This window comes from Mobula birostris, chromosome 7, assembly GCF_030028105.1.
Source record: "Mobula birostris isolate sMobBir1 chromosome 7, sMobBir1.hap1, whole genome shotgun sequence".
Classification (NCBI taxonomy): domain Eukaryota; kingdom Metazoa; phylum Chordata; class Chondrichthyes; order Myliobatiformes; family Myliobatidae; genus Mobula; species Mobula birostris.
In genome coordinates, this window is record NC_092376.1 from 56,481,412 (window position 1) to 56,508,703 (window position 27,292).

General features: G+C 41.0%; 1 protein-coding gene across 1 annotated transcript in view; it reads right to left on the reverse strand.

The window, feature by feature from the left end:
• The window catches only part of LOC140200925 (neuroendocrine convertase 1-like), a 310,355-nt gene extending 291,626 nt beyond the window's left edge, over nucleotides 1–18,729 (reverse strand). Inside the window, exons 1-3 of the mRNA XM_072264575.1 lie at nucleotides 18,585–18,729; nucleotides 18,285–18,404; nucleotides 7,471–7,643 (exon numbers count right to left, since the gene is read on the reverse strand). Of these exons, the coding sequence (XP_072120676.1) occupies nucleotides 7,471–7,643; nucleotides 18,285–18,404; nucleotides 18,585–18,729 (438 nt within the window). The remainder of the gene's footprint in view (nucleotides 1–7,470; nucleotides 7,644–18,284; nucleotides 18,405–18,584) is intronic.
• Between the last annotated feature and the right edge of the window lie 8,563 nt (nucleotides 18,730–27,292).

Here is a 27,292-nt window from a genome sequence, read left to right on the forward strand (position 1 = left end):
AGATACTAATTAATCTGAGGCATTAAGGTTGTGGTGTTGCAAATACGACACAAAGGTTGGTGGTGTTGTAGATAGTGTAGAGGATTGTCGAAAATTGCAGAGAGTCATTGATAGGATGCAAAAGTGGGCTGAGAAGTGGCAGATGGAGTTCAACCCGGAGAAGTGTGAGGTGGTACACTTTGGAAAGACAAACTCCAAGGCAGAGTACAAAGTAAATGGCAGGATACTTGGTAGTGTGGAGGAGCAGAGGGATCTCGGGATACATGTCCACAGATCCCTGAAAGTTGCCTTACAGGTAGATAGGGTAATTAAGGAAGCTTATGGGGTATTAGCTTTCATAAGTCGAGGGATAGAGTTTAAGGGTCGCGATGTAATGATGCAGCTCTATAAAACTCTGGTTAGGCCACACTTGGAGTATTGTGTCCAGTTCTGGTCGCCTCACTATAGGAAGGATGTGGAAGCATTAGAAAGGGTACAGAAGAGATTTACCAGGATGTTGCCTGGTTTAGAGAGTTTGCATTATGATCAGAGATTAAGGGAGCTAGAGCTTTACTCTTTGGAGAGAAGGAGGATGAGAGGAGACATGATAGAGGTGTACAAGATAATAAGAGGAATAGATAGAGTGGATAGCCAGTGCCTCTTCCCCAGGGCACCACTGCTCAATACAAGAGGACATGGCTTTAAGGTAAAGGGTGGGAAGTTCAAGGGGGATATTAGAGGAAGGTTTTTTTACTCAGAGAGTGGTTGGTGCGTGGAATGAATTGCCTGAGTCAATGGTGGAGGGAGATACACTCGTGAAGTTTAAGAGACTACTAAACAGGTATATGGAGGAATTTAAGGAGGAGGGTTATATGGGAGGCAGGGTTTGAGGGTCGGCACAACATTGTGTGCCGAAAGGCCTGTAATTTGCTGTACTATTCTATGTTCTATGTTCTATGTTATTAGCACAAAAACAAATACTATCACAGAGACCATCTTAATATGGCCTGCTTGATATCTGTTCAGCTCAATATCAAAGTAAGGGTACATTGGCAAAGTACATATATGTTGCCATAGACTACCTTGACATTTATTTTCTTGAGGGCACTTACAAGAAAATGAAGTAATACAATAGAATTTATGAAAAACAATATACAAAGAAAGAATAACAAACAGCAATATACAAAAGAAGATAAATTGTGTAAGTAAAGAAATAAACAATACTGAGAACATGAAAGGCGGGGTATTTGAAAGAAAATCTGTAGGTTGTGGAGTCAATTCAGAGTTTTGGTAAGCAAAGTTATCCATGCAGGTTCTAGAACCTGGTGGCTGTAAGGTAACAACTGTTCCTGAACCCGGTGGTGATGGACTTAAGGCTCCTGTACTTCTTGCCCAATGGTACCAGTGAGGAAAGAGCATAACTTAGATAGTTGAGGTCCTTGAAACACCTTCCTCCCCTCTTCTTCTATTCCCCACTCTGACTTTTAACCTCTTCTCACCTGCCTATTACTTCCCCCGGGTCCCCTTCTCCTACCCATTCTCCTATGGTCTACTTTCCTCTCTTATCAAATTCCTTTTCTTCAGCCCTTTCATTTCCCACCCACCTGGATTCACCTATCACCTTCTATCTACCCTCATTCCCCTCTCCCCAACTTTTTAATTCTGGCATCTTCCAGACGGGTCTCGGGTCAAAATGTCAACTGTTTAATCATTTTCATAGATGCTGCCTGACCTACTGAGTTCCTCCAGAATTTTGTGTGTGTTGCTTGATAATGGGAACTGCTTTCTTGTGGTGGCGCTTCATGTACATGTGCTCAATGGTTGAAGGGCTTTGCCTTTGTTGGACTGGGCTATATCCAAATTTTCTGTAGGCATCTCCATTCCTGGGCATTGGTGTTTTCATATACAGCCTGTGGAAAGCAGCCAGTGAGTGAGTGAGTGGGCCAGTGAAGGAGTGGAGCATTGAGCTTTGACTCGAGAGGCTTTGACGAGAAGAGGCGGAAGACAAGCTTGCTCGCAGTTAGGCTTTACAATGCCTCCTGAGACGGTGATGTGCCTCTCATGTGAGATGTGGCAGTCTGGGGGAACGCCCCTCTCCCGCAGAGTCACATCTGCCAGAAGTGCATACGGCTGGGCGATCTGGAAGACCATGTAAGGAATCTGGAGCAGGAATTGGATGACCTTCGACTCATAAGGGAGAATGAGGCAGTCATAGATGAGAGCTACAGGTAGGTAGTCACACCTAGGCTGTCGGAAGCAGGTCATTGGGTGACAGTCAGAATGAGGAAAGCGAAGGTAAGCAGACAGTTAGTGCAGAGCACCCATGTAGCCATTCCCCTGAAAAATAAGTTTACCGTCCTGGATACTGTTGGCGGGGACAATCGACCAGGTGTGAGCGACTGTGACAGGGCCTCTGGCACTGAGTCTGACCTGGTGGTGCAGAAGGGTGGGATGGAGAACAGGAGGGTTTTCATCATTGGAGACTCTATAGTCAGGGAAGCAGACTGGAGATTTTGTGGACGTGAGAAGGACACCCGCATGGTTTGTTGCTTCCTGGATGCCAGGGTCTGGGATGTCTCTGAGCGGGTGCACGACATCCTGGTACGAGAGGGAAAGCAACCAGAAGTCATGATACATGTTGGGACCAATGACATAGGCAGGAAGAGGGATGAGGTCCTGAAGTGTGAGTTTCGGGAACTGGACAGAAGTCTGAAGAACAGGACCTCAAGGGTGGCGTTCTCAGGATTGCTGCCAGTGCTACGTGACAGTGATGGTAAGAATTGGAGGAGATGGCAGTTGAATGCATGGCTGAGGAGTTGGTGCAGGGAGCAGGGTTATAGATTTTTGGATCATTGGTATCTCTTCTGGGGAAGTTGGGACTTGTACAGATTGTATGGGTTGCACCTGAACTCGAGGGGGAACAATATCCTTGCAGGTAGGTTTGCTAGCATGGTTCGGGAGGGTTTAAACTAATTTGCAAGGGGGATGGGACCCAGAGCGATAGAGCAGTGAAAGAAGTGCATGGAGTAAAGCCAGATCTAACATATAGAGAGGCTTTGAGGAAAGAGAAGCAGAATAAACGGTGTAAAGGTAGTAAGGTAGAAGGGCTGCAATGTGTGTACCTCAATGCAAGAAGCATCAGGAACAAAGGTGATGAACTGAGAGCTTGGATACATACATGGAATTATGATGTAGTGGCCATTACAGAGACTTGGCTGGCTCCAGGGCAGGAATGGATTCTCAATATTCCTGTATTTCAGTGCTTTAGTCATAGTCATACTTTATTGATCCTGGGGAAATTGGTTTTCGTTACAGTTGCACTATAAATAATAAATCGTAATAAAACCATAAATAGTTAAATAGTAATATGTAAATTATGCCAGGAAATAAGTCCAGGACCAGCCTATTGGCTCAGGGTGTCTGACCCTCCAAGGGAGGAGTTGTAAAGTTTGATGGCCGCAGGCAGGAATGACTTCCTATGACACTCTGTGCTGCATCTTGGTGGAATGAGTCTCTGGCTGAAAGTACTCCTGCGCCCACCCAGTACATTATGTAGTGGATGGGAGACATTGTCCAAGATGGCATGCAACTTGGACAGCATCCTCTTTTCAGACACCACCGTCAGAGAGTCCAGTTCCATCCTCACAACATCATTGGCCTTACGAATGAGTTTGCTGATTCTGTTGGTGTCTGCTACCCTCAGCCTGCTGCCCCAGCACACAACAGCAAACATGATAGCACTGGCCACCACAGACTCGTAGAACATCCTCAGCATCATCCGGCAGATGTTAAAGGACCTCAGTCTCCTCAGGAAATAGAGACAGCCTCAGTGTTCTTTGACCGGTCCAGTTTATTGTCAACTCATATCCCTAGGTATTTGTAATCCTCCACCATGTCCACACTGACCCCCTGAATGGAAACAGGGGTCACCGGTACCTTAGCTCTCCTCAGGTCTACCACCAGCTCCTTAGTCTTTTTCACATTAAGCTGCAGATAATTCTGCTCACACCATGTGGCAAAGTTTCCTACCGTAGCCCTGTACTCAGCCTCATCTCCCTTGCTGATGTATCCAACTATGGCAGAGTCATCCGAAAACTTCTGAAGATGAAAAGGTTCTGTGCAGTAGTTGAAGTCTGAGGTGTAAATGGTGAAGAGAAAGGGAGACAAGACAGTCCCCTGTGGAGCCCCAGTGCTGCTGATCACTCTGTCGGACACACAGTGTTGCAAGCACACGTACTGTGGTCTGTCAGTCAGGTAATCAAGAATCCATGACACCAGGAAAGCATCCACCTGCATCGCTGTCAGCTTCTCCCCCAGCAGAGCAGGGCGGATGGTGTTGAATGCACTGGAGAAGTCAAGGGATAGAGGGTGGAAAAAGGGGAGGAGGGGTGGCATTGCTGGTCAGGGATACTATTACAGTTACAGAAAGGGTGGGTAATGTAGCAGGATCCTCTTTTGAGTCAGTATGGGTGGAAGTCAGGAACAGGAAGGGAGCAGTAACTCTATTGGGAGTATTCTATAGGCCCCCTGGTAGCAGCAGAGATATAGAGGAGCAGATTGGGAGGCAGATTTTGGAAAGGTGCAAAAATAACAGAGTTGTTATCACGGGTGACTTTAACTTCCCTAATATTGATTGTCACCTGATTAGTTACAGTGGTTTAGACGGGACAGAGTTTGTTAACTGTGTCCAGGACAGATTCCTGTCACAGTATGTTGACAGGCCGACTAGGGGGAATGCCATACTAGTTCTAGTACTAGGTAATGAACCGGGTCAGGTCACAGATCTCTCTGTGGGTGAGCATCTGGGGGACAGTGACCACCACTCCCTGGCCTTTAGCATTATCATGGAAAAGGATAGAAGCAGAGAGGAAAGGAAGATTTTTAATTGGGGAAGCACAAATTATGAGGCTATAAGGCTAGAACTTGTGGGTGTGAATTGGGATGATGTATTTGCAGGGAAATGTACTATGGGCATGTGGTTGATGTTTAGAGATTTCTTGCAAATTTATATACAGCATTGAATTTGTATTTAGCCACACAATCATAGGTAAAACGCAACCAAAGGGCTAAACACACAGCTTTGTGTTTATAAGCCCATGATAGAATTCACCCTGCAGTTTGAGAGGGAGAAGCTAAAATCAAAATTCAGAAATCAGAAGTGCAAAGCAACTTGGGAGTCCTTGTGCAGGATTTCCTAAAGGTTAACTTGTAGGTTGAGTTGGTGGTAGGCAAGCCAATAAAATGTTCTCATTCATTTCAAGAGGACTAGAATATAAAAGCAAGCAAGTAATACAGAGGCTTTAGAAGACATTGGTCATACTGCACTTGGAATACTGTGAGCAGTTTTGGGCCCTGTAGCTAAGAAAGGATACACAGCCAATGGAGAGGGTCCAGAGGAGGTTTGCACGAATTATCCTGGGAGTGAAAGGGTTAATGTATGGGGAGCAATTGATGGCCCTGGGCCTGTACTCACTGGAGTTTAGAAGAATGAGTAGAGATTTTATTGAAATCTATTGCATATTGAAAGGCTTAGATACAGTGGAGAGGATGACTTCTATAGTGTGGGAGACTGACACTGGAGGGCACAGCCTCAAAATAGAATGATATTTCATAACAACAGAGATGAGGAGGAACTTCTTTATCCACAGTGTTGTGAATCTGTGGAATTCGTTGCTACAGACAGCTGCTGAGTCCAAGTTATTGGTGTATTTAAAGTGCAGGTTGATAGGTGCTTGATTAGTAAGTGTTTCCAAGATTATAGGGAAAAAGCAACAGAATGATTTCAAGAGGGATAATAAATCAGCCACAATGGAATGTCACAGCTAACTCGATGGGCTGAATGGTCAAATTCTGCTCCTATATCTTATTTTCTTGTGGTGCACCTGTGTTGATGCTGATTGTGGAAGAGATATTGTTGCCAATTTGCACTGACTGGGGTGTGCAACTGAGCAAATCAATGTCCCAGTTGCACAAGGAGTTATTGAGCCTCAGGTCCTGGAGGTTAGTGATGAGTTTTGAGGGGGCGACCATGCTGAATGCTGAAATGTAGTCAATGAAGAGCATCCTGATGTATATATCTTCAATGTCCAGGTGTTCCAGAGCTGAGTGAAGAACCAATGAAATGCCATCTGCTGTTGACCTATTGTGACAGTAGGCAAATTGGAGCAGAACCTGGTCACCATCAGGATGGAGCAGATAAATTTCATGACTAATCTCTCAAAGCACTTCATCACAGTGGATGTAGGTGCTACTGGGCGATAGTCATTGCGGTAGGTTATCATGCACTTCTTGGGCTGCGGTATGACTAAGTCTGCTTAAAGCAGGTGGGTACGTCCAACTGTCAAATCGAGAGGTTGAAGCTGTCCACAGCTCTCCAGCCAGTTAATTAGCACTGGTCTTCTGTACCCCATCAGTACCAGATGCGCTTGTGGATTCACCCTCCTGAAGGATGCTGTCACATTGGCCTCAGAGGTTGAAATCACAGAGTCAATGGGGAGTGTGGGTATGCATGAAGATACCTCTATGTTTTGTTCGTCAGAAGGAATTGAGCTCATCTGTGAGCGAAACCTTTTCGCCGTTTATGCTGCTTGGTTTAGTTTTGAAGGAGGTGATGGCATTCAAGCTTTACCACAGCTGTTGAACACCCTCCTCTGATTCAAGCTTAATCTGGAATTGTCACTTTGTATGTGAGATGGCTTTCTGGAGATCATACCTGGACGTCTTGTACTTTCCTGAATTGTCAGCCCTGAAAGCCATCGATCTAGTTGTACTGAATAAAAGCAAATATATTATGGGCAGCCAGTGTGAATTTTTAGCTCCAAAGGTGGTTTGTTTTTGTAATATGCAAAGTCACATTACAGTACTTCAGGATGGCACAGTAGCATAATGGTTATCACAGTGCCAATGACATGGGTTCAATTCTGCCCCTGTTTATACTGTCTCCCTGTGACCATGTGGGTTGCCACCAGCTGCCCTGGTTTTCTTCCACGTTCCAAAGACACTTCTCACATGGATGTTACTAGGCCAGAAGGTCCTATTACATGCTGTATCTCTAAAAAAAAATCTCCTTTGTATTTCTGTATACAGTACATATTTATATTACTAAATTAAACTGTGGCAACAAAGAATCTATGCAGACTTAAAAATGCAGCATTCACTTGTTAATGAAGCCTCAGGGCCTAACAGGTAAGAAAAACTAAGTGGCTTTCTTTCTTTAACAATAAAAAATATTTCAATTGCATATATTTATTGGCACATATGTATGATCTTTGATAGGATACAGTCATAGAAAACTCCATCTAAAACTTTCCTGGTTCCAAGATGTTTAATAATAGATTCACACCAACAATCCTTTACCTCACAACTTTAAAAGAGGCAATCTTACCGAAGCAGCCATTAGCTTCTTTTCAAACTAGGTCAATGTTGCTTACATTCATCATGAAAGAATTCTTTAAATAAAGCCTGTTTCAATATCTGCTCTGAATTTCTTACCTTTTCTGCCCCTTCTTGAAGTGCTTTGGTTCCTAACATTTTGGGGCCGTCAAATTTCTTCCCATTGTCTTTGGGGCCCCAGCAACAGCTGTAGATATCTATATAATTGTTCTTGTAGGTGAGGGCTGCTGCTTCTAAGGCATCAGTCACTACTCCATCTAGGACGCGGATGCCTAAATCAGGAATACAATACTTATGGTTATATTGAAATGTGGCAGGGCATTTACTTTTTCATAATAGATTTGTTTTGATGAGCCATTACTATTAGTTAATAATTGCAGTGATATGTAAAACAATAGTTTGGTATTTCCTCAATTTTGCTGATGGAATGCAGTCATTGTTAATGTAGTCAATTTGTACAGAGCAAATTCCTGCAAACTACAACGCAGTATGGCAAGATAATCATATACACCAACTTGACAGGTTGGCCCTACCTACTACAGTATAAGTTTATTAGTTAGGCATCAGCCGATCAAATTTATCTTCCCCAAAGCCTTATTCTGTGATCCCACTGCAAGTTTAGAACTAGCAGCAATTACAAGTATGGGTCATTGTATTAGTATAGAATATTGAAATTGATGGTTTGATCACAGGGGATTAAACAAAGTATGTGAGGAGACTGTAGGGGACTTTGCCTCAATCTTTCATTGTTCACTCAGTTCCACAATTGTTTTCTTATATATTGGAAAACTATAACTGTAACACCAATAAAGTAACAATAATGGGCCTGCCATCAAATTGGAAGGAAGGGCTTTGTGGTAGATTGGCTTATTATTGTTGTGTTGCGCTATCAAGGAAAAGGAGAAACCATCCATACCGTCATTTCATCACATCTGTACATTGAAGCCGTACAAGGAAAACAGTACAGAATCATGAGAAAGTCTGCAGATGCAGGAAATCCAAAGCAACACAAACAGAACACTGGAGGAACTCAGCAGATCAGGCAGGGTTTATGGAAAAGAGAAAACAGTCAACATTTCGGGCTGACACCCATCTTCAGAGTCCTGAACAATAACAGAAGTCAACGTAAATTGTTACAGCTGCAATGCAGGCAGACGATATGGTGCAAGGCCATGACAAGGCAGAACATGAGGTCAAGAGTCCATCGTTATTTTAAAAGTGGATGATGAATAGTCTTACTGTATAACTGTGAGACAGAGGCCTGGTGGTATGCACTTTCAGCCGTCAGAATTTTCTGCCTGATGGGGGTGGGGAGGTGGGGAGAGATTAGAGAATATCCAGCAGGGATAATGCCTTTTGTTACTTTAGCTGCTTTACTGACGGCTGCAGGAAAAGTAGACAGAATATATGAAGGGAGGCTGACTTCTGTAATGTGCTGACCCGTGTCCATATCTCTCTGCAGTTTCTTGCAGTCTTGGGCAGAGCAGTTGCCATTGCAAGGCATAATGTATTCAGATAGGATGCTTTTTATGGTGCATGTATAAAAATTGGTAAGGGTCAATGGGAACATGCCAGCTTCCTTTAACCTCCTGAGGAAGTGGAAGTACTGATCTGCTTTCTTTCCAAGGGTATCTACATGGTTGGACCAGGACAGGAGTAACACTACTCCATAAGTAAGAGAGGTGCTACTCATAATATTTAGTAATCATCTGAATTATAAAATAGATAGTAACTTATACAAGTTATCCAATACTGCAAAGATAATATAAAAGAATACAAAAAGTGTACTGTAGCTTGGAGCATGAGATTAAAAGGAGACATTGGAGGAATCTTAAATATTCAATATGCCATTATGTTCAATATAGGTGGAATGTGTGATTATCCATTTACAGCCAAGGCAAGTCAGAAGAATGAAGGTTCAAAGAGATTTAGGAGGACATGAATGCAGACCCCAATCAAATTTAGTAATCAGGTGCCAATTAGAAAGTATTTGAAATCTAAAAAAGTGGAAGATGAATTAAAATTCTGCAACATCTATACAAACCCAGATTATGCCAATTCAGGGACAATTTGTACGGTTCAGGGCATCATGCATTAGAAAGCATACATTAGCTTTAGTAAGAGACCAACACAGATTTACCAGAATTTTAACAGAACTTGGGGATTTGATTCAGTGGATAAAGTACACAAAATAAGTCAATTTCCCACAATATAGTCTAGGGATGATTTGGTTTCATTACTCATCTGAGAAGAATCTCTCAGGTCAGTGGGATGTAATTGGACAGGGAATATAGCTATAGAGCCAAGCTGTTTGGAAGAGAAGCCAAAGGATATTTCTTTATGTACAGTAAAAGTGTCCCCATAAAACAAAAGCAATAAATGCAAGGTCAATCAATAATTTAAAATCTGATATCAATAAAACTTTTCTAGCTAGGGGTATTAAAATATTGAATCAGAATCAGAATCATGTTTAATATTACCAACATGTGTCGTAAAATTTGTTAACTTTGCGGCAGCAGTACAATGCAAAACAAGATAAATGTAAAAACATGTGATTTACAGTATTAAGTAGTTAAATTAAATGAGTAGTGCAAAAACAGAAATCAAAAAGTTCTGAGATAGTGTTTATGGGTTCAATGTCCATTCAGAAATAGTATGAAAGAAGGGAAGAAGCTGTTGCTGAATCATTGAGCGTGTGCCTTCAGGCTTCTGAACCTCTTTCCTGACGGTAACAAGGAGAAGAGGGCATGTCCTGGGTGTCGGCGGGGGGAGTGATTCCTTAATGACAGATGCTGCCTTTTTGAGAGACAGCTCTTTGAAGATATCTTGGACATTATGGAGGCTAGTGCCCGTGATGGAGCTGACTAATTTTACAACTCTCTGCAGCTTACTTTGATCCTGTGCAGTGGCACCCCACCCCCATACCAGCCAGTCAGAATGCTCTCCACAGTACACCTGTAGAAGTTCTGAGTGTTTTAGGTGACAACCGATTCTCCTCAAACTCCTAATGAAATATAACCGCTAACTTGCCTGCTTTGTTGCTGCATTAATATGTTGGAGGCTTGGAGGTGGACGGTGTAACAGGGCAGATGTGATTGCACTGTATCATGGAACAGTTATATTGTAGAGAAAGCTACAGAAAACAACAGTCAAGTTACAATACTACATAAGATGATAACAGGATGGTAGCATTGTCTTTCTATAAGGATGGTTTGATCATTGGCATAAATTGTGATTGTTTATTGATCCATCCAAACCACTTTCTATGTCACCCATAAAGTGCCAGCAGTAGACAAAGCATATCACCTAATTTAACAGTTCATTTTAAGATTTCTAATTCAGCAGATTGGAATTGATTTGGTCTCGGTGGGGAACAAAGCACACGGCTTGAACATATGAACAAGAAATGCCTGAGAACAGCAAATGTGCTAATAGTAGGCAAAAGAACCAGCCAATAATTCTGTGCTCAGAATGTAGAGATGGAAATGTGACAGAGCAGGACCTTGTCTTGTTGCCACATGCAATTAGAGTGTTGAACAGGCCTATTAAGAGAAAAAGTGAGCATCTAATACTCCCTACTACAGTGCAGGCAGCTGCTGTGAGTGGAACTTTCATCATCTCTAAAGGTCCTGTGGGATGTCAAAGAAGACAGAAAAGGTGAGGAATTCTCAGGTAATTAACAAGGTAGATAACTGAATCAGTTAAACATCAGCCTTTGGACTTTTTCACAGTTTCATGGCCCTTATCTGATAGCTTGGCTGGCCATGAGAGGGGTCCTAATAGACAGATCCTTTCTGTACATTTGCTATATCATCCCCAATGCACAATGCCCTCAGGACCAGTGAGGCGGGGAAGAGGCAATCAGTCATCTCTTTGCAGATTGTGGATTTGCTGTGAGAGTATGAAGAAGGGTACGGGGATCCTTGCTTTGGTTCCATCCCAGCAATGGTGTAACAGAGGATTCTTTAATCTACATGCTGTTCACAGTGGCACACACAAAGGAACTTGGTGGCCTGTCAGCACAGCAAGATGTCAGTACAGTCGGCCTTCCTTATCTGCAAGGGATTGGTTCCGGGACCCCTCGCGGATACCAAAAAACGTGGATGCTCAAGTCCCTTATTTAACCTGTCTTAGTGCGGTGGACATTAGGACCTGGTGGCAGAGCTCTGAACCTGCAGTGTTTCGGTTCACGAAAATATTCACGATCATGATTTAAAATAAAGTGGAAATAATAAAGTGATTGGAAAGTGGTGAAATGCTATCGGTCATTGGAAAAGCGTTAGGCTACAGTCAGTCAACGATCAGAACAATTTTAAAGGATAAAGTGAGAAAGGACCTGCCCCGATCAAAGCCACAATTATTACTAAGCAACACAGTGGTTTAATTATTGGGTTATTGGGTTTTGGGGTCTTGGGTTTTTAATCCTCCACATCTACCTGGCATGGATGGAAAGCGTGCTCGGGAGCGATCTGTTACTGGATCGAACTCGGGAACGATCTGTCACTGGATTGAACTTGGGAACTTCCGTTCCCGAGCCTGGTGCTGAAACATACGTTTCTTAAGTGTTTTATATGCGTAGAAAGGTAAAATATATACTGTATACTAAGACAAACGTTTGACTAACTGACGCTAAATAATACGAGATATACCTGTTCCGACTTACATAGTAAGAGAACTTTGGTTTTTTTCACCCCGATCCACAATAACCTACGCATATCCTCCTGTATACTTTAAATCATCTCTAGATTACTTGTAATACCTAATACAATGTAAATGCTATAAATAGATGTTATACTGCATTGTTTAGGAAATAATGGCAAGAAAAAAAGTCTGTGCATGCTCGAACAAGTGCTGGAAGAGCACTTTGGGTTTTCTCGATTCGTGGTTGGTTGAATTCGCGCATATGTAACTCGCGGATAAGGAGGGCCGACTGTAATGGGAAAGTTGCAGACTGGCCAAGTCTATGCTGCCAGACTACACACCAAGGGGTGTGCTGAAAATTGCCGCTACCCATGCAAGGGCTCTGAGGAGGACAATTTCAGTCTAGGCTCCTTTTAATACTTCACATGGAAGGGCTGAATCACGTGAGGAAGATCCTCAATATCAGGGGTCACATGAGTAGCAATGGTACTATGGTTTAAAAAACAAGTTAACCCTACAGAATGTATTGACCATGAGCATAAAAGTTTTGCATCTTTTATTCTTTAGGATATATATATATATATAGAGAGAGAGAGAGAGAGAGAGATAAAATGAATAAAGTTTATTTTTGAAATAACAAACAAGGCTCAGCTTCAGACCTAAATTTCAGTGCTGTCGATTTGGAACTTCCTGTAACTGCATAGGTTTTCCCCAGGTGTTCAGCTTTCCTCCCACATGCAAAGGATGTGTGGAATGGTAAGTTAATTGCCAATTGTAAATTGTCCTGCATGAGTGCAGGTGAGTGGTAGAATTTTGGGGGGAATTGGTAAGAAACTGGGGAGAACAAAACGTAAATGGGATTCTTGTAGTATTGGTGATAGTCAGCATGGACTAAGTGGGCCGCAGGCCTTTTTCACTGCTGTATCCAGCGTTGACTCTTTAGCTATATGTGTGGTCCAGAGGAATAAATCAATGACTTAATACAAGTTCAGAAACCATTATGACAGCTAGGAAAGTTATATTTAGTTAAATGAATTTGAAAGAATGAGATGATATCTGTGGTAATGTTAGTGAATGTTGTAAAATACTTCAGAGAGAAAAAAAAATTGTCCATTCCTGCATGGTTTATATGTGGCTTCAGATTCATAAAGATATGAAAGACTCTTCATGGTCTGATAAAATGGGTTAGAAAGCCATTGATTTGTACCAATAGTCTACGGACAGGCACAATGAAGATGAATGAATCATCTGACATTTATTTTGGATAAGACAAAGACACCTCAAGCACTGCAATTGTATTTTTACTATTATCTTGTACCTGTCAGAACTGGAAGAGCAGGAGAAGATTAAGCAATAGTCTAAAATTGTAATTGTAAAGGAATTGTGCCTTACATCTGAGATCCACTCTATCCTATTACCGTTATCAGAGAGTTTTCCATTAGTATAGACACATCTGAGCTAGCGTTTGTCATTTGGGAGGGAGTAACTTTGTGACATGTCGCCATTGACATCAGTCCTTGTGAAATCTCTTTGCATTCAGTCAAATAAAGGTAATAAAATTACTGGCTGAGAGCCAGCTATTCTATCTTTCTCAGCTGATGATTCTGTACTCTTCCATACTGAGCACCACTTGGAAAATATTCTGGGGAGAAGCAATGACTTAAAACATACACAGAATGGAGAACATCATTACCCATTACCAAAAGTGAATTAATTGCCACTCACTTAGTTAAGTCCTCAAGTAAAATTGGATTATGGCAGGTGTTGAGATGACTAACACAAGGACTAAACCCATTTGACCTTGTCCTCAGGAATCTGCCTTGGGCAAGTGCATTTGTAAATAAAAATCTTTTCATAGTCATATGTTCATACTGATGGCTTTTGTCTTAATGTGCAGCACAACCACCATGTTAAATGAAACAGTTTCAGATAACATCCAGTAAATGAAATGTGGACATTCATGAACATTGCCAAATATCAACAGATGGAGAACTATACTCTGCTAGAACATAACTCAAACCTAAATCCTGATCCTTCCATGACCATCAAGACTAGGGACTGATCCATGCTCATTAAGGAAGATAGAAGAGCAGCACTAGGTATACTTAAAATTATATCTCAAAATCTAAGTAATACAATTAGCAACATATGAGATCAAAATCCTATAGTTTTACTGCATCAAGTTGTGAAAAGTGTTGGATATTTAAACAAATAGCCAATAGAAGTGGTTATTAAATATGCCCACTCTCTTTAATACACTTTTTCACAAAGTGGAAAATTAACTAACTGTGTTGTATACACAGAACTTGGGCAAGTAACTTGTGCCCGTCCACGGCAAGATTTGGATAACGTTCAAGTACATGCTAAAAAATGACAATCAATATCATGGAAAAAGATCCTATCATCTCTTGATATTTAATGATACTACAATCAATGAACTACTCACAATGAATATTCTATCAGGCAAAATTCACAAGAAACTTAACTGGACCAGTCTATATAAGAGCAGGTCAAAGGTTACATGCTTTCTCATTAATAATGCACATCCTCACTCTCCAAATTTTTTCCATTATCAACTGGGTAAGTCAGGTATGTGATGGAATACTCTCCTTTTACCAGGACTGGTAACTCCAATAATACCCAGAAAGCTCAATGCCATCCTGAACAAAGCAGCCCACTTAACTGAAATCCCATCCACTACCTTTAAAAAATCTATCTGGCTTGAAACTGCATTGTGTACCATCTGCAGGATGCTCTACTGCAACTTACGAGCTTTGACAGCATATCCTGGATCCACCATCATTACCACCTGACAATAGGTGGACAACAAATACAAGGGCCTGAGTTCTCTTTCAGCTTGCGCACACATCCTGACATAAAATATATATTGGTGCTGGGTCAGAGACTTTGATCCTTAAATGGCTATAACTGTGACAGTACCTTCAAAGCATGGACAGAAACATTTCAAAAAATGCATCTTCCCATCAGCTTCGCAAGGACAATAACAACTAAACATGAAAGCAATACTCACATGATGAAAGATCACAATAAAACCAGTGAACTTTCACATCTTAGGTCCTTAATCTTTGATATGCACTGTTACAATAAATAATCCTGAAAGCTGTCAACTACAGTCTGCAACTGTAGCAGCTAATTAACACCATGGATTCCTCCTGCAGGAGAAGATAACACACTATGGCAAAGAATGTCAGACCACTGTTGAGAGGACATGCTATCATTCAACATTTAATGGTACACGTAAAGGAAATGATCATAATGATTAGTATTAACTATGCCTCACAGTGGGACATGAAGACATGAAGACCTTTATTCTTCCTGTGGACTGCAAGAATGTAATCCTTTTCTCTCCCCGTAAGTATTCCACATAACAGCAGCTCAAGCAGACCAAAATTAAGAGTAAGGTTGTTTACTCTCGAGGACGGATGCCTGGACATGATGGAGAACATTAGTTTTAAGTTACAGATGACCATTGACTCGGGCCATCCTTCCCCTAATCAGACTGCACTGCATTCCAATGACAATGACTCAGGGGAGTACAGCAAGGAAGTGCACACAAAATACTCAAAGCACAGGGCATATGAGAATCAAATAATGTAGAGTTCAATACTGAACTTGATATGTGAACAGAATTAACAAAAATGAAATGGCAGCCTTGGGCCAAAGAGCAAGGTAAAGAAGAGGCTTACAAAGTCAATCTCAGAAAAATCTCAAAAATACACTTACAATCTAACACCCTTTTGCAAGGGTAGAACTAGGTAGTTTGGGTCTCATTTGGTTTCCTTTCTCTCTTATGCCTACTTTATTGCAGAATAAGTGAGGGCAGATTCCTATTGGAGAGTCTATGGTGTAACTACCATTGGTACGTCGGTGGTTGGGAAGTTGTTGGAGTCGATTGTCAAGGATGAGGTTACAGAGTACCTGGAGGCATATGACAAGATAGGCAGAACTCAGCATGGATTCCTTAAAGGAAAATCCTGCCTGACAAACCTATTACAAGTTTTTGAGGAAATTACCAGTAGGCTGGACAAGGGAGATGCAGTGGATGTTGTATATTTGGATTTTCAGAAGGTCTTTGACAAGGTGCCACACATGAGGCTACTTAACAAGATAAGAGCCCATGGAATTATGGGAAAGTTACATATGTGGATAGAGCGTTGGCTGATTGGCAGGAAACAGAGAGTGGGAATAAAGGGATCCTATTCTGGTTGGCTGCCGGTTACCAGTGGTTTTCCACAGGGATCAGTGTTGGGGCCGCTTCTTTTTACATTGTACAGCAACGATTTGGATTATGGAATAGATGGCTTTGTGACTAAGTTTGCTGACGATACGAAGATAGGTGGAGGGGCCGGTAGTGCTGAGGAAACGGAAAGTCTGCAGAGAGACTTGGATAGATAGGAAGAATGGGCAGAGAAGTGGCAAATGAAGTACAATGTTGGAAAGTGTATGGTTATGCTCTTTGGCAGAAAAAATAATGGGCAGACTATTATTTAAATGGGGAAAGAATTCAAAGTTCTGAGATGCAACGGGACTTGGGAGTCCTCGTACAGGATACCCTTAAAGTTAACCTCCAGGTTGAGTCAGTAGTGAAGAAGGCGAATGCAATGTTGGCATTCATTTCTAGAGGAATAGAGTATAGGAGCAGGGATGTGATGTTGAGGCTCTATAAGGCGCTGGTGAGACCTCACTTGGAGTACTGTGGGCAGTTTTGGTCTCCTTATTTAAGAAAGGATGTGCTGACGTTGGAGAGGGTACAGAGAAGATTCACTAGAATGATTCCGGGAATGAGAGGGTTAACATATGAGGACCGTTTGTCCGCTCTTGGACTGTATTCCTTGGAGTTTAGAAGAATGAGGGGAGACCTCATAGAAACATTTCGAATGTTAAAAGGCATGACAGAGTGGATGTGGCAAAGTTGTTTCCCATGATGGGGGAGTCTAGTACGAGAGGGCATGACTTCAGGATTGAAGGGCGCCCTTTCAGAACAGAAATGCGAAGAAATTTTTTTAGTCAGACGGTGGTGAATCTATGGAATTTGTTGCCACGGGCAGCAGTGGAGGCCAAGTCATTGGGTGTATTTAAGGCAGAGATTGATAGGTATCTGAGTAGCCAGGGCATCAAAGGTTATGGTGAGAAGGCGGGGCAGTGGGACTAAATAGGATAAAATGGCGGAGCAGACTTGATGGGCCGAATGGCCTACTTCTGCTCCTTTGTCTTATGGTCTTATGGTCTTATGGTACAGAAGAACAGCTGCAAGCAGCATGGGAAAACAGCAGAATGCGTTCCCAGTCTCTTTGCAAACTCCTGTTGGATGAGCCAGCCACTAGTAGTACAAGCCCTGACAGTTGTGAGCTTTAAAATGATGTGCGACTGCAAATGTGGTTTGTAACTCCTGCAAGCACATTTGGGTAAACTCTCAAAACTCAGCCTGCCTGATATACATAATGAGTACAGCATAATGCATTGCCACTAATTTCAGGGAGGTTAAAGTCATTGCACATTTGCACTCTAACTCATTAGTGAATGCACCACACACCACTGCTGCCTTCCACCTGCTTCCCAAAGCAACTTTACACAAGATAATGTCAGGATCTCCTTTCTTCCCTCTGCACTATATTATAATAGCATTGCTTGGAGTTTAGAAAATCTCCTTTCATGAGAGAGAAATGAGAACTAAAACGATAAATGGCATAGTGTAGGATCTAGTGTAGGCACACCTTGGAGTTCATGACTGTCTTTGAATTTCTTTACTTCCCATGTTATAGCCTGTTTCACAGTCCTTAATAAAGGAAGCATACTCGATTTAAAAATGTAAGTGACAGTTGCATCATCAACAACAATATCAGTGACACAGAAAGGCAATTAAAGTTGAAAATGAATGTTCTGGAGTGTAGCAGAACTCTCACACAGAGTGACAGCCAATCACAGCAATACTATTGTTTAACTGCAAGTCTAATGCCAAAGCCAATATTTTGTTGTGCATTCCATTTGTGCTAGAAATGCTGAAATACAAATTTTATATTTAGAAAGTTGCTGATAAAAGGCTTTACTAAAATCAAAAAGAAAATTCGAAGGTACTTGTGCTACATCTCTATGATCTGTTTGCATCAAGAAGTGTACTTGTGTTTGATTTTCTGTTACCCACTATGCCTTTTAACAAAGTTACAATTCTAGCAGAAATAAGGCAATGGCACAAAGACAGTAATATTAAACAATATTCAGAATTTCCTTGGCACCAATGTACAATTCATTACCTCCAATATTTGCATTGTATGCAATACCAACTCCACAGAAGCTGTTGTTGGCTTCCATTGCTACTTCTCCAGCACACTTTGTTCCATGACTTGGAAACATGAAAAACACAAAGGCAGAGTCTGTGTAATATACATATGATATAAATAAGTAACTACACACATAAAGCCTCATCATTTTCACACGACTCAGAAATATACAAATTCACTTTATATTATCCCCATTGGCTTTTCATAGTGAAATATTGTTGGATAAATCATGTTTACCAGCTGGTTGCCCCACAGAGAAACATCAATTGTCACCCGTTTGACGTCTAGGATGATGTAGAATTGCCTGTGTCCTTTGAAATGTAGCAGTCTGCCGAAGGTCAAAAGCTTTTGCTCTGTTGTTAGATTTACCACTGAGCTCAGCAACAGAACACCGACATTTTGAAGAGATGGTGTGCATGCACTGCATCTGACCTTTGACTTTACACCAAGGGCAACAAATTAATAATATTTAATTATTTGCAAGTATTTTCATGCTTCTTAAATTATATTTTGTATTTTTAATTACATTTTCTGGTATTAATTTTCAAATGCTTCTGATTTTCCATTGAACTGTCAGGTGCTCTAGGGTCAGGACCTTAGAGATGCAGGTTAGCGCCTATCCTATCACACACACACACACACAACACTCTTCAGATTTGAAGAGTTGCACAATCTGAATGTAAAAGATGGGTCATGGGGTGGTGAGTATGGGCAATGGGCCAGTTCCAGTACAATCTAGCTCATTATTTTCAACATATTGGGTGCTATCTGTATGTGGAGTTTGCAAGTTCTCCCTATTACTGTGTGTGATTTCCCTGGGTCACCGCTGTATGTAGACCCTAATGTGTAGGTACTTATAAGTGGGATGAGGGAAGCATTATTGCAAATGGCTGGTCAGTGTGGGGTACACAGACTGAAGGGCCTCTCTCCATGTTATATCACTCTATGTTATACCCAGGGGGTCAGTGTGGACATGGTGGAGGATTACAAATACCTGGGGATATGAATTGACAATAAACTGGACTGGTCAAAGAACACTGAGGCTGTCTACAAGAAAGGTCAGAGCTGTCTCTATTTCCTGAGGAGACTGAGGTCCTTTAACACCTGCCAGACGATGCTGAGGATGCTCTATGAGTCTGTGGTGGCCAGTGCTATCATGTTTGCTGTTGTGTGCTGGGGCAGCAGGTTGAGGGTAGCAGACACCAACAGAATCAACAAACTCATTCGTAAGGCCAGTGATGTTGTGGGGATGGAACTGGACTCTCTCACAGTGGTGTCTGAAAAGAGGATGCTGTCTAAGTTGCATGCCATCTTGGACGATGTCTCCCATCCACTACATAATGTACTGGGTGGGCACAGGAGTACATTCAGCCAGAGACTCATTCCACCGAGATGCAACACAGAGCATCATAGGAAGTCATTCCTTCCTTTGGCCATCAAACTTTACAACTCCTCCCTTGGAGGGGCAGACACCCTGAGTCAATAGGCTGGTCCTGGACTTATTTCGTGATTTACTGGCATAATTTACATATTACTATTTAACTATTTATGGTTTTATTACTATATTATTTATGATGCAACCGTAACAAAAACCAATTTCCCCCGGGATCAATAAAGTATGACTATGACTATGACTATGAATATGACTAATTGACTCAATCTAAATTATCAATATCTTCTCCAAACTGAGAAACAACTATTTAATGTTTGATTGAAACATTTTACCTGCCATGCATTACCTCATTCCTTCATTCACAAGTGAAGATTATGCTTGTCATATTTATTTTATTTAGGAGACGGAAAAGTGGGAAGGTGTCAAAGTGAGTCCTGGGGTAATAAAAACGTGGGCTGGAGGCTGGTAGCCAAGAAAAATATAGGCCACAAATGCGTGATATTTCAGGAGTAAACAGTGAAATAGGACAGCAGCAGATCGGATGTAGAAAATGGTTTAGCTTGAGATTTGCAGTTTGCCAAAGTTCTTCACAAAGTATAAAGGGACATCCAGGAAGAAGTCTGAAATGTGTGGAGGTGTTTATAGAAGCCAATGTAGGCTGCCTTTGCCTTTGGTGATATTTAGTTTTTGTTCCATTAAATTAAAACTAAACTAAATGTCAGTGATGACAGCAATTGCCAGTTGGGGTAGCATCCAATAAACCAAACATGTGCAAGTACCTGACACCAGATTTACTGTATTAATCAACTGCCCATTTTAGAAAATGACAACGAATTTTTAAAAAAGTTTATTGGTGATAAACTGGGTCATGATCTGCAATAAGTTCATGGCTATTTGACAAAGTCCAGATTGCAAACAAAGTCTGACCTCATTACAAAGACTTCAGCATTCAGTCACTTCTCACAATGCTCAGCTGCCTTTCATGCATAATCTACAGGACCATTTTGTGAATGGGGCCAGTTAAAGCAAGCTGGTGCTAGCTGAAGCCACACATGCACATCTTAAAGGACATCTGCTGTGTGAATATTATTGGCAGGGTCAACATTTAATGTTTATTCCTAATTATCTTTTCAAATTTAATGGTGATCTGTTTTCTTGGACCAGGCTATGTGGTGAATGTGTTCTCAATGCTGTTAAATGAGTAATTCCAGGATTTTGACTTAACAATGATAAGAAATGCCAATTTCATTTTCAAATCAGCATGGGTTTTCATTTGATGCTGTTCACACACACTTGTTATTCCTCTCTTTGCTGTTGGTAGTCATTATAGTTCAGGAGGGGGTGCTGTCAAAGAAATCCTGATTAGTTGCTACAGAGCATCTTACAAACAGGCCGGTCAAGGTGGTTGTCTTGTCATCAGTCTTAAGCTTCTAGACTTGAGTGTTTCTCAATCTCTACTCTTCCGTACAGATGAAAGTTTTGCTTTGCAGAGTCTTCAGATAAAGTCACTCCAATCTCTGACCTACTCTTAAAGCCACAGTTTCCCAGAATCGGAATTGGGTTTATTATCACTGACATATGTTATGAAATTTGTTATTTTGCAGCAGCAGTACAGTACAATACATAAAATACTATAATTTGTGATAAAAAAAATATTAAAAAAACTAAATAATGCAAAAAGAGCAAAATAGTGATGTAGTGTTTGTGGGTTCAGAATGCACCTGCTTTGTCCAATTAAATTGATCTGGAGGGAAGTAAAAATGGTAACATTGTAGAGGAGACTTCATTGGGTGATGAGGGAGGAGGTGAAGGGACAAATGGTGCGCTTCCCCATTTATCTAAGGGAAAAATACCAAGGGATGGGGAGGAGATGAGTAGACCAGGGAAACATGAAGGCTCTCCCCTGTATAAATCACAAATGTGGGAAGAGGTTAAGATGTGCCTGGTGGGCTCCTCTTGAAGTTGATGGAAATGCTGAAGGATGATATCATGGATGTGGTGCCTAGTGATGTGAAAGGTGAGGACCAAGGGAACTCCCTCTCTGTTCTGCCTAGTGAGGTGGGTCTTCAATCAGTCTCTTGCATTTCCATCTTCTATCACACTCTTGGAATTCTTTAGAGATGGTAGAAATACATTACAACAGGAGTTGAATCTTGCACCACAGAATGTCCAGCTTCTAATTGCATTGTTACTGCAGTAAGTACGTGATTGTTTCAGTTATTTTTCTTGTCAATGTTAACTTCCAGCGTGTTGATGTTAAAGGGCCCTTCATAGGTGATGCTATCAAATGTCGAGGGCACTGCTTATTCTCTCCTGTTCCAGTTAGTCATTATCCAATGTTATATGCAGCTAATGCTAGTGCTCACGTATTATCTCATGCCTAAGTGCTAGATGGCTTTTGAGTATACAGGCAGGAAAGCTTTGTTGTCCAAGAAGCAAAAATTCACATTTCTTACACTGAAAGAACAATATTATCACAGTTTCTCCTCACTAGCCTGTTGTGCAAGCGATCCAGATCGCCTCCCTACCCCTTGATTTTTCTCCAGCTCCACCGATGATGGACATTGCTGAACTTGTGCGATTGCCAGGTTGAGGAGAATGCAATGACTGATAATTAATTATGAATGAGGATCAGAGTCAGGTTGATTATCAATGATATATGTTGTGAAATTTGTTTTATTTGCAGCAGCAGTACAGTGCAATGCATAGAGTTACTATAAGTTACAATAAGAAATATATAAAAGTAGTGAAAGAGAGAAGAAAGTGGTTTTCATGAGTTCATGGACTGTTCAGAAATCTATTATGAGAACCTTTCTGAAATGTAATGCAACGTGCAGACAGGAGAAGCTTTACTGGGGACACTGGAAGTCTGCCGGCTGGTGGAGTACTGACATCTGAATTAGACATCAAGGCGAGTGGTCCTGAATTTCAATCCGGCCGGCTTCTTGCATGCTGGGTTGAATGTCAAGCTAGCAACTCAGCCTCGTAAAAAAACAGGAAAAAAGCTAAAGCAATGGCAAGATTACCGCCCAATGTTCCACAAGGCATGGAGAGGAACAACAACTGAATGCCTGCTCAATCTGTGGCAGATAGCAACAATTCTTTCATTTTAGAAATGAGTTCCTCTTTTAATTTGAGTCCATAGTGGAATCAGGAGCAAGATGGTTAGGGGAAAGTCCTTGACCATAAGTGATAGAGAACAAGTGCAAGGTAAATGCACCGTGATGGCCCCTTGGCTAGTTGATACTATCCATCAAATTTGATGCATTTAGCTGCAGGCCAACAAATGCTCAGCTCAAGAAATCCTCCACAGCTCTGGTGTAACTCCACATTTTCAGGTAGAATCATTAAGCTGCTGTTGAAGCTCTCATTGAGTGTACTGCATTTCTGGTGACCCTGCTGCTTCCTGTCCAAGGTGAAGTTCAAAGTTCAAGGTCAATTTACTATGGAAGTACATATATGTCGCCATACACAATGATAACTTTGCTTTATCTACCTAATGCAGTGATACGTTACTAATACAGATATGCAGCCGGTGTCACTAGGAGCAACTAGGAGGGGGTAGGGGGTGGGGGGGATAAGGAGAAAAAGAAATCATGGCCACAATCATCTTAATTGCTCCTAGAAAGGTAGTTCTCACACAGATCAATGGCTCCAGTCATGGCAGTATCAAGTGGCATGTCTTAGTTTGAAGAAGAGCCTCAACACTTCCTGAAAAAGAGAACGTAGGCACATGATCCCATTGATTTCAATGGGATTTCCCTCCAATAGTTAAGGAAGTCAAGGGAAAATCTAATTTTTTTCAACTATTTTGCTTTAGTTTAAAGTCTTTGAATGTTTTATGTGCTGTTCCTTGACAATTTTTAATTTTTTAAAATCAAATGATATCTATTATTCTTTAATACCTTATTTTAGTTTTAACAGATCTGAATGTGGAGATATTTATAAACTGTTAAAATCCATGATAGTTGTACAGAAGACAAAACCTAATCACCCCTTCTAGGAGCATTTAGGGGCAGGATCTTTACAATGCATTATCAAAAGCCAAGTTGTTGGATAGACCTTTGAATTTGATTTAAATATGTAGGAGAGATTGCGTTGGTATTTGTGGGCAGTGGGTCTGGTCCAGCAAGATTTGGGGCTTAGGACATCAGGAATACCCTTCCCTGTTTTACTATACTAAATGTTCACAGCTGAGAAATCTACAAGTCTTACAAATCTACAGTTCTTGCATCTAATTTGAGTTTCTGCAATTAATCCACTTTCTATTCTGAACTATTAGTAACATTAGTAAGTTTGCTACTGAACGCAGCAGGCCAGGCAGCATCTCTAGGAAGAGTTACAGTCGACGTTTCGGGCCGAGTCCTGACGAAGGGTCTCGGCCTGAAACGTCGACTGTACCTCTTCCTAGAGATGCTGCCTGGCCTTCTGCGTTCACCAGCAACTTTGATGTGTGTTGCTTGAATTTCCAGCATCTGCAGAATTCCTCATGTTTAAGTTTGCTACTGTTTTCTTTCCATTAATAAATATAATCACTGCTACATCCTTTGCATTATTCTACTAAAATACATTTTTATTCAAGATGGATGCTAATAAATTAGTTGAAATATTTACCCATTCTGCTTACTCTCAGATTTTGGAGCTGGATCATGCTTATCATCAAAATAATCATTGAAATCAAAGCTGGCATTGGGATCCTGTGAAAATAAAATAAGTGTGATACATTTGTCTATAGATATATAAATAAATCATGCATGTGAATAACAAAGGTATCATCATATGTGTGCTGCTGGTAGCAAAAGCATCAATACCAATATTTTGGATTTCTTAAAGATTGTAACTGATTTATTGACCACTACTATAACTGTTAATTTTTAGTTAAACAATATGTACAGTATATATTAGTGCCAGAGAAAGAGTTTTTTTTCTAAATGACCTATTGGCAATACTGATCAATGGTACTGGCCAAAGGGCCTCAGTGCTCTATAGAAATGAAGAGAACGTAGCTCAAATAGGTTACATTGCAATATTTAGGACAATTCAGTAAAATAAAGATTATGATAGTTTGTAGCACAGAAACGCTGAACAGAAAAGTTAAGCACGCAATAATGAGATTGGGTGAGTAAATTCAAGTGTAGCAGCACTGCTGCTAAGACAGTAAATGAGACAAAATATCAGCTCCAGCAAAGCAGGCTATAATCGAAGGCGAGAAATATGCAATGAAGTATTGGTGTCCTTCACAGCATACTTGGAAAGGTTGAAATGTTCCTTATGGTTAATCATCTTCTGAAAGCAGAGCATCATTTTGAATATGTGTAGATGCTGAACACTGCTATAATGGAAAGGTTATTGTATTGATGGAAATTGAGCAAAAAATAAATTGAAACACATTAAGTCCCAAAGGGACTTAACAAGGTGAATATGGACAGGGTGTTCCCTTTTGTTGAGGAATGTTAAATTAGGGGTAATGATTCAAATTCAAGGCATTGTTCGGACAAATATGGTTAAAAACTCTCTCAAGAGTCTCTGGAACTGTCTTCCTCAGTGAGCAATGGAGAATGAATGAAACGTTGAATATTTTAATGCAAAATTAAGTAGAAAGTTAATAGGAAAGGAATGAAAACTTACTATAGGCAGATGATAACACGAATTTGAGATTACAGTTAGGTCAGAGAATGTGAGGAATATGAAATGGGTAATGATAAGATTAATGTAAAAATGGGTACTTGCTGGTTGTTGGTCTGAAGAGCCTGCTTTTGTACTTTATTACTACACCTCCACATGTTTAGTGTCCACTTAAATACTATGAAATCTAGCTTGGAGATACTATGGCACAAATATCGCCTAGTCAAAATCAAGATTGTTTCTGCAAACTCTTGCAAATTAATTGAAAGAACAAGACACAATGCCAGTGTCCTCTCCCAGGCCAACATCCCAAGTATTGAGGGCCTAGATACTTTAAGGTGATGAAAATATTATTTGCATACTCCACACCGAACTCCTGGTACAAACATTCTTTCCCAAGTTCTCTTGCAGGAATGACAGAGGAAAAGTTTAGAGGATGTACTCAAGGCCTCCTTGACAAAATGCAAAATCTCTTTGGAATCCCTGGCTCGTAGTCCTTCAGAGTGGAGAAACAGTAATCAGAATTGAATTTAGAAGCTTGAATGTGCATTGGGAGACTCATTATACCTTGTATGAGTGCCAGAATGAATGTTATAAACTTCCTGCTCACCAAACCAGGCAGCTAGCTGCTATTCAATGTTTAAACCTACAGAGATGGACTGGAAGCATGGCATCCATAATCACAAGATAATGTCCAAGAAGAAGAAAATGTATTCATAAGAAAAAACTGAAAGATAGTTTAGATAGAAAGCTCAGAATTAACATAGAAACATAGAAACATAAAAAACCTTCAGCACATTACAGGCCCTTTGGCCCACAAAGTTGTGCCGAACATGTCCCTACTTTAGCATTTACTAGGCTTACCCATAGCCCTCTATTTTCCTAAGCTCCATATACCTATCCAAAAGTCTCTTAAAAGACCCTATCGTATCGCCTCCACCACCATTGCCGGCAGCCCATTCCATGCACTCACCACTCTCTGAGTAAAAAAACTTACCCCTGACATCCCCTCTGTACCTACTCCCAAGCATGTTAAACCTGTGTTCTCTTGTGGCAACCATTTCAGCCCTGGGAAAAAGCCTCTGACAATCCACACAATCAATGCCTCTCATCATCTTATACACCTCTATCAAGTCACCTCTCATCCTCCCTCGCTCTAAGGAGAAAAGGCCGAGTTCACTCAACCTGTTTTCATAAGGCATGCTCCCCAATCCAGGCAACATCCTTGTAAGTCTCCTCTGCACCCTTTCTATGGCTTCCACATCCTTCCTGTAGTGAGGCGACCAGAACTGAGCATAGTACTGCAAGTGGGGTCTGACCAGGGTCCTATCTAGCTGCAACATTACCTCTCGGCTCCTAAATTCAATTCCACGACTGATAAAGGCCAATACACCGTATGCCTTCTTAACCACAGAGTCAACCTGCGCAGCTGCTTTGAGTGTCCCATGGACTCGGACCCCAAGATTCCTCTGATCCTCCACACTGTCCGAGATGAAATGATTGCAGTGAAAAACATACGAAGCCACCCTGATGGCTTTTATTCTAGAATTAGAAGGAGAATTTAGGAAAAGGAGGTATGAAATAACAGTGGATTGAGTGAAAATGGCACTGGTTCATCAGAATAAGAAATAATTATACAAGGACCCTAAATATAGATAAGAAGGTTTGAGACAGTGAATTGACAGACTGAACCTGTAATTATTTTCCAAAAGTGGTTAACAACATGGCACATGTGCAAATATTATGATACTTTTCTATGTAAGGCGTAAGCACACAATAGTTGTTGTAAGCATATAGTAAAATATCAATCCACATTTTGAAGACTACGAACTACCTCCAACATATTTTGTAAGTGTACTATCATCAATAAAGATATTTTGATTCATACAATGCCTTTAGTAAAGTCAATGTTTTTAAGTGTTTTGCAGGTTTTCTGAGAAGTTTCCTTTGATCATTAATATTA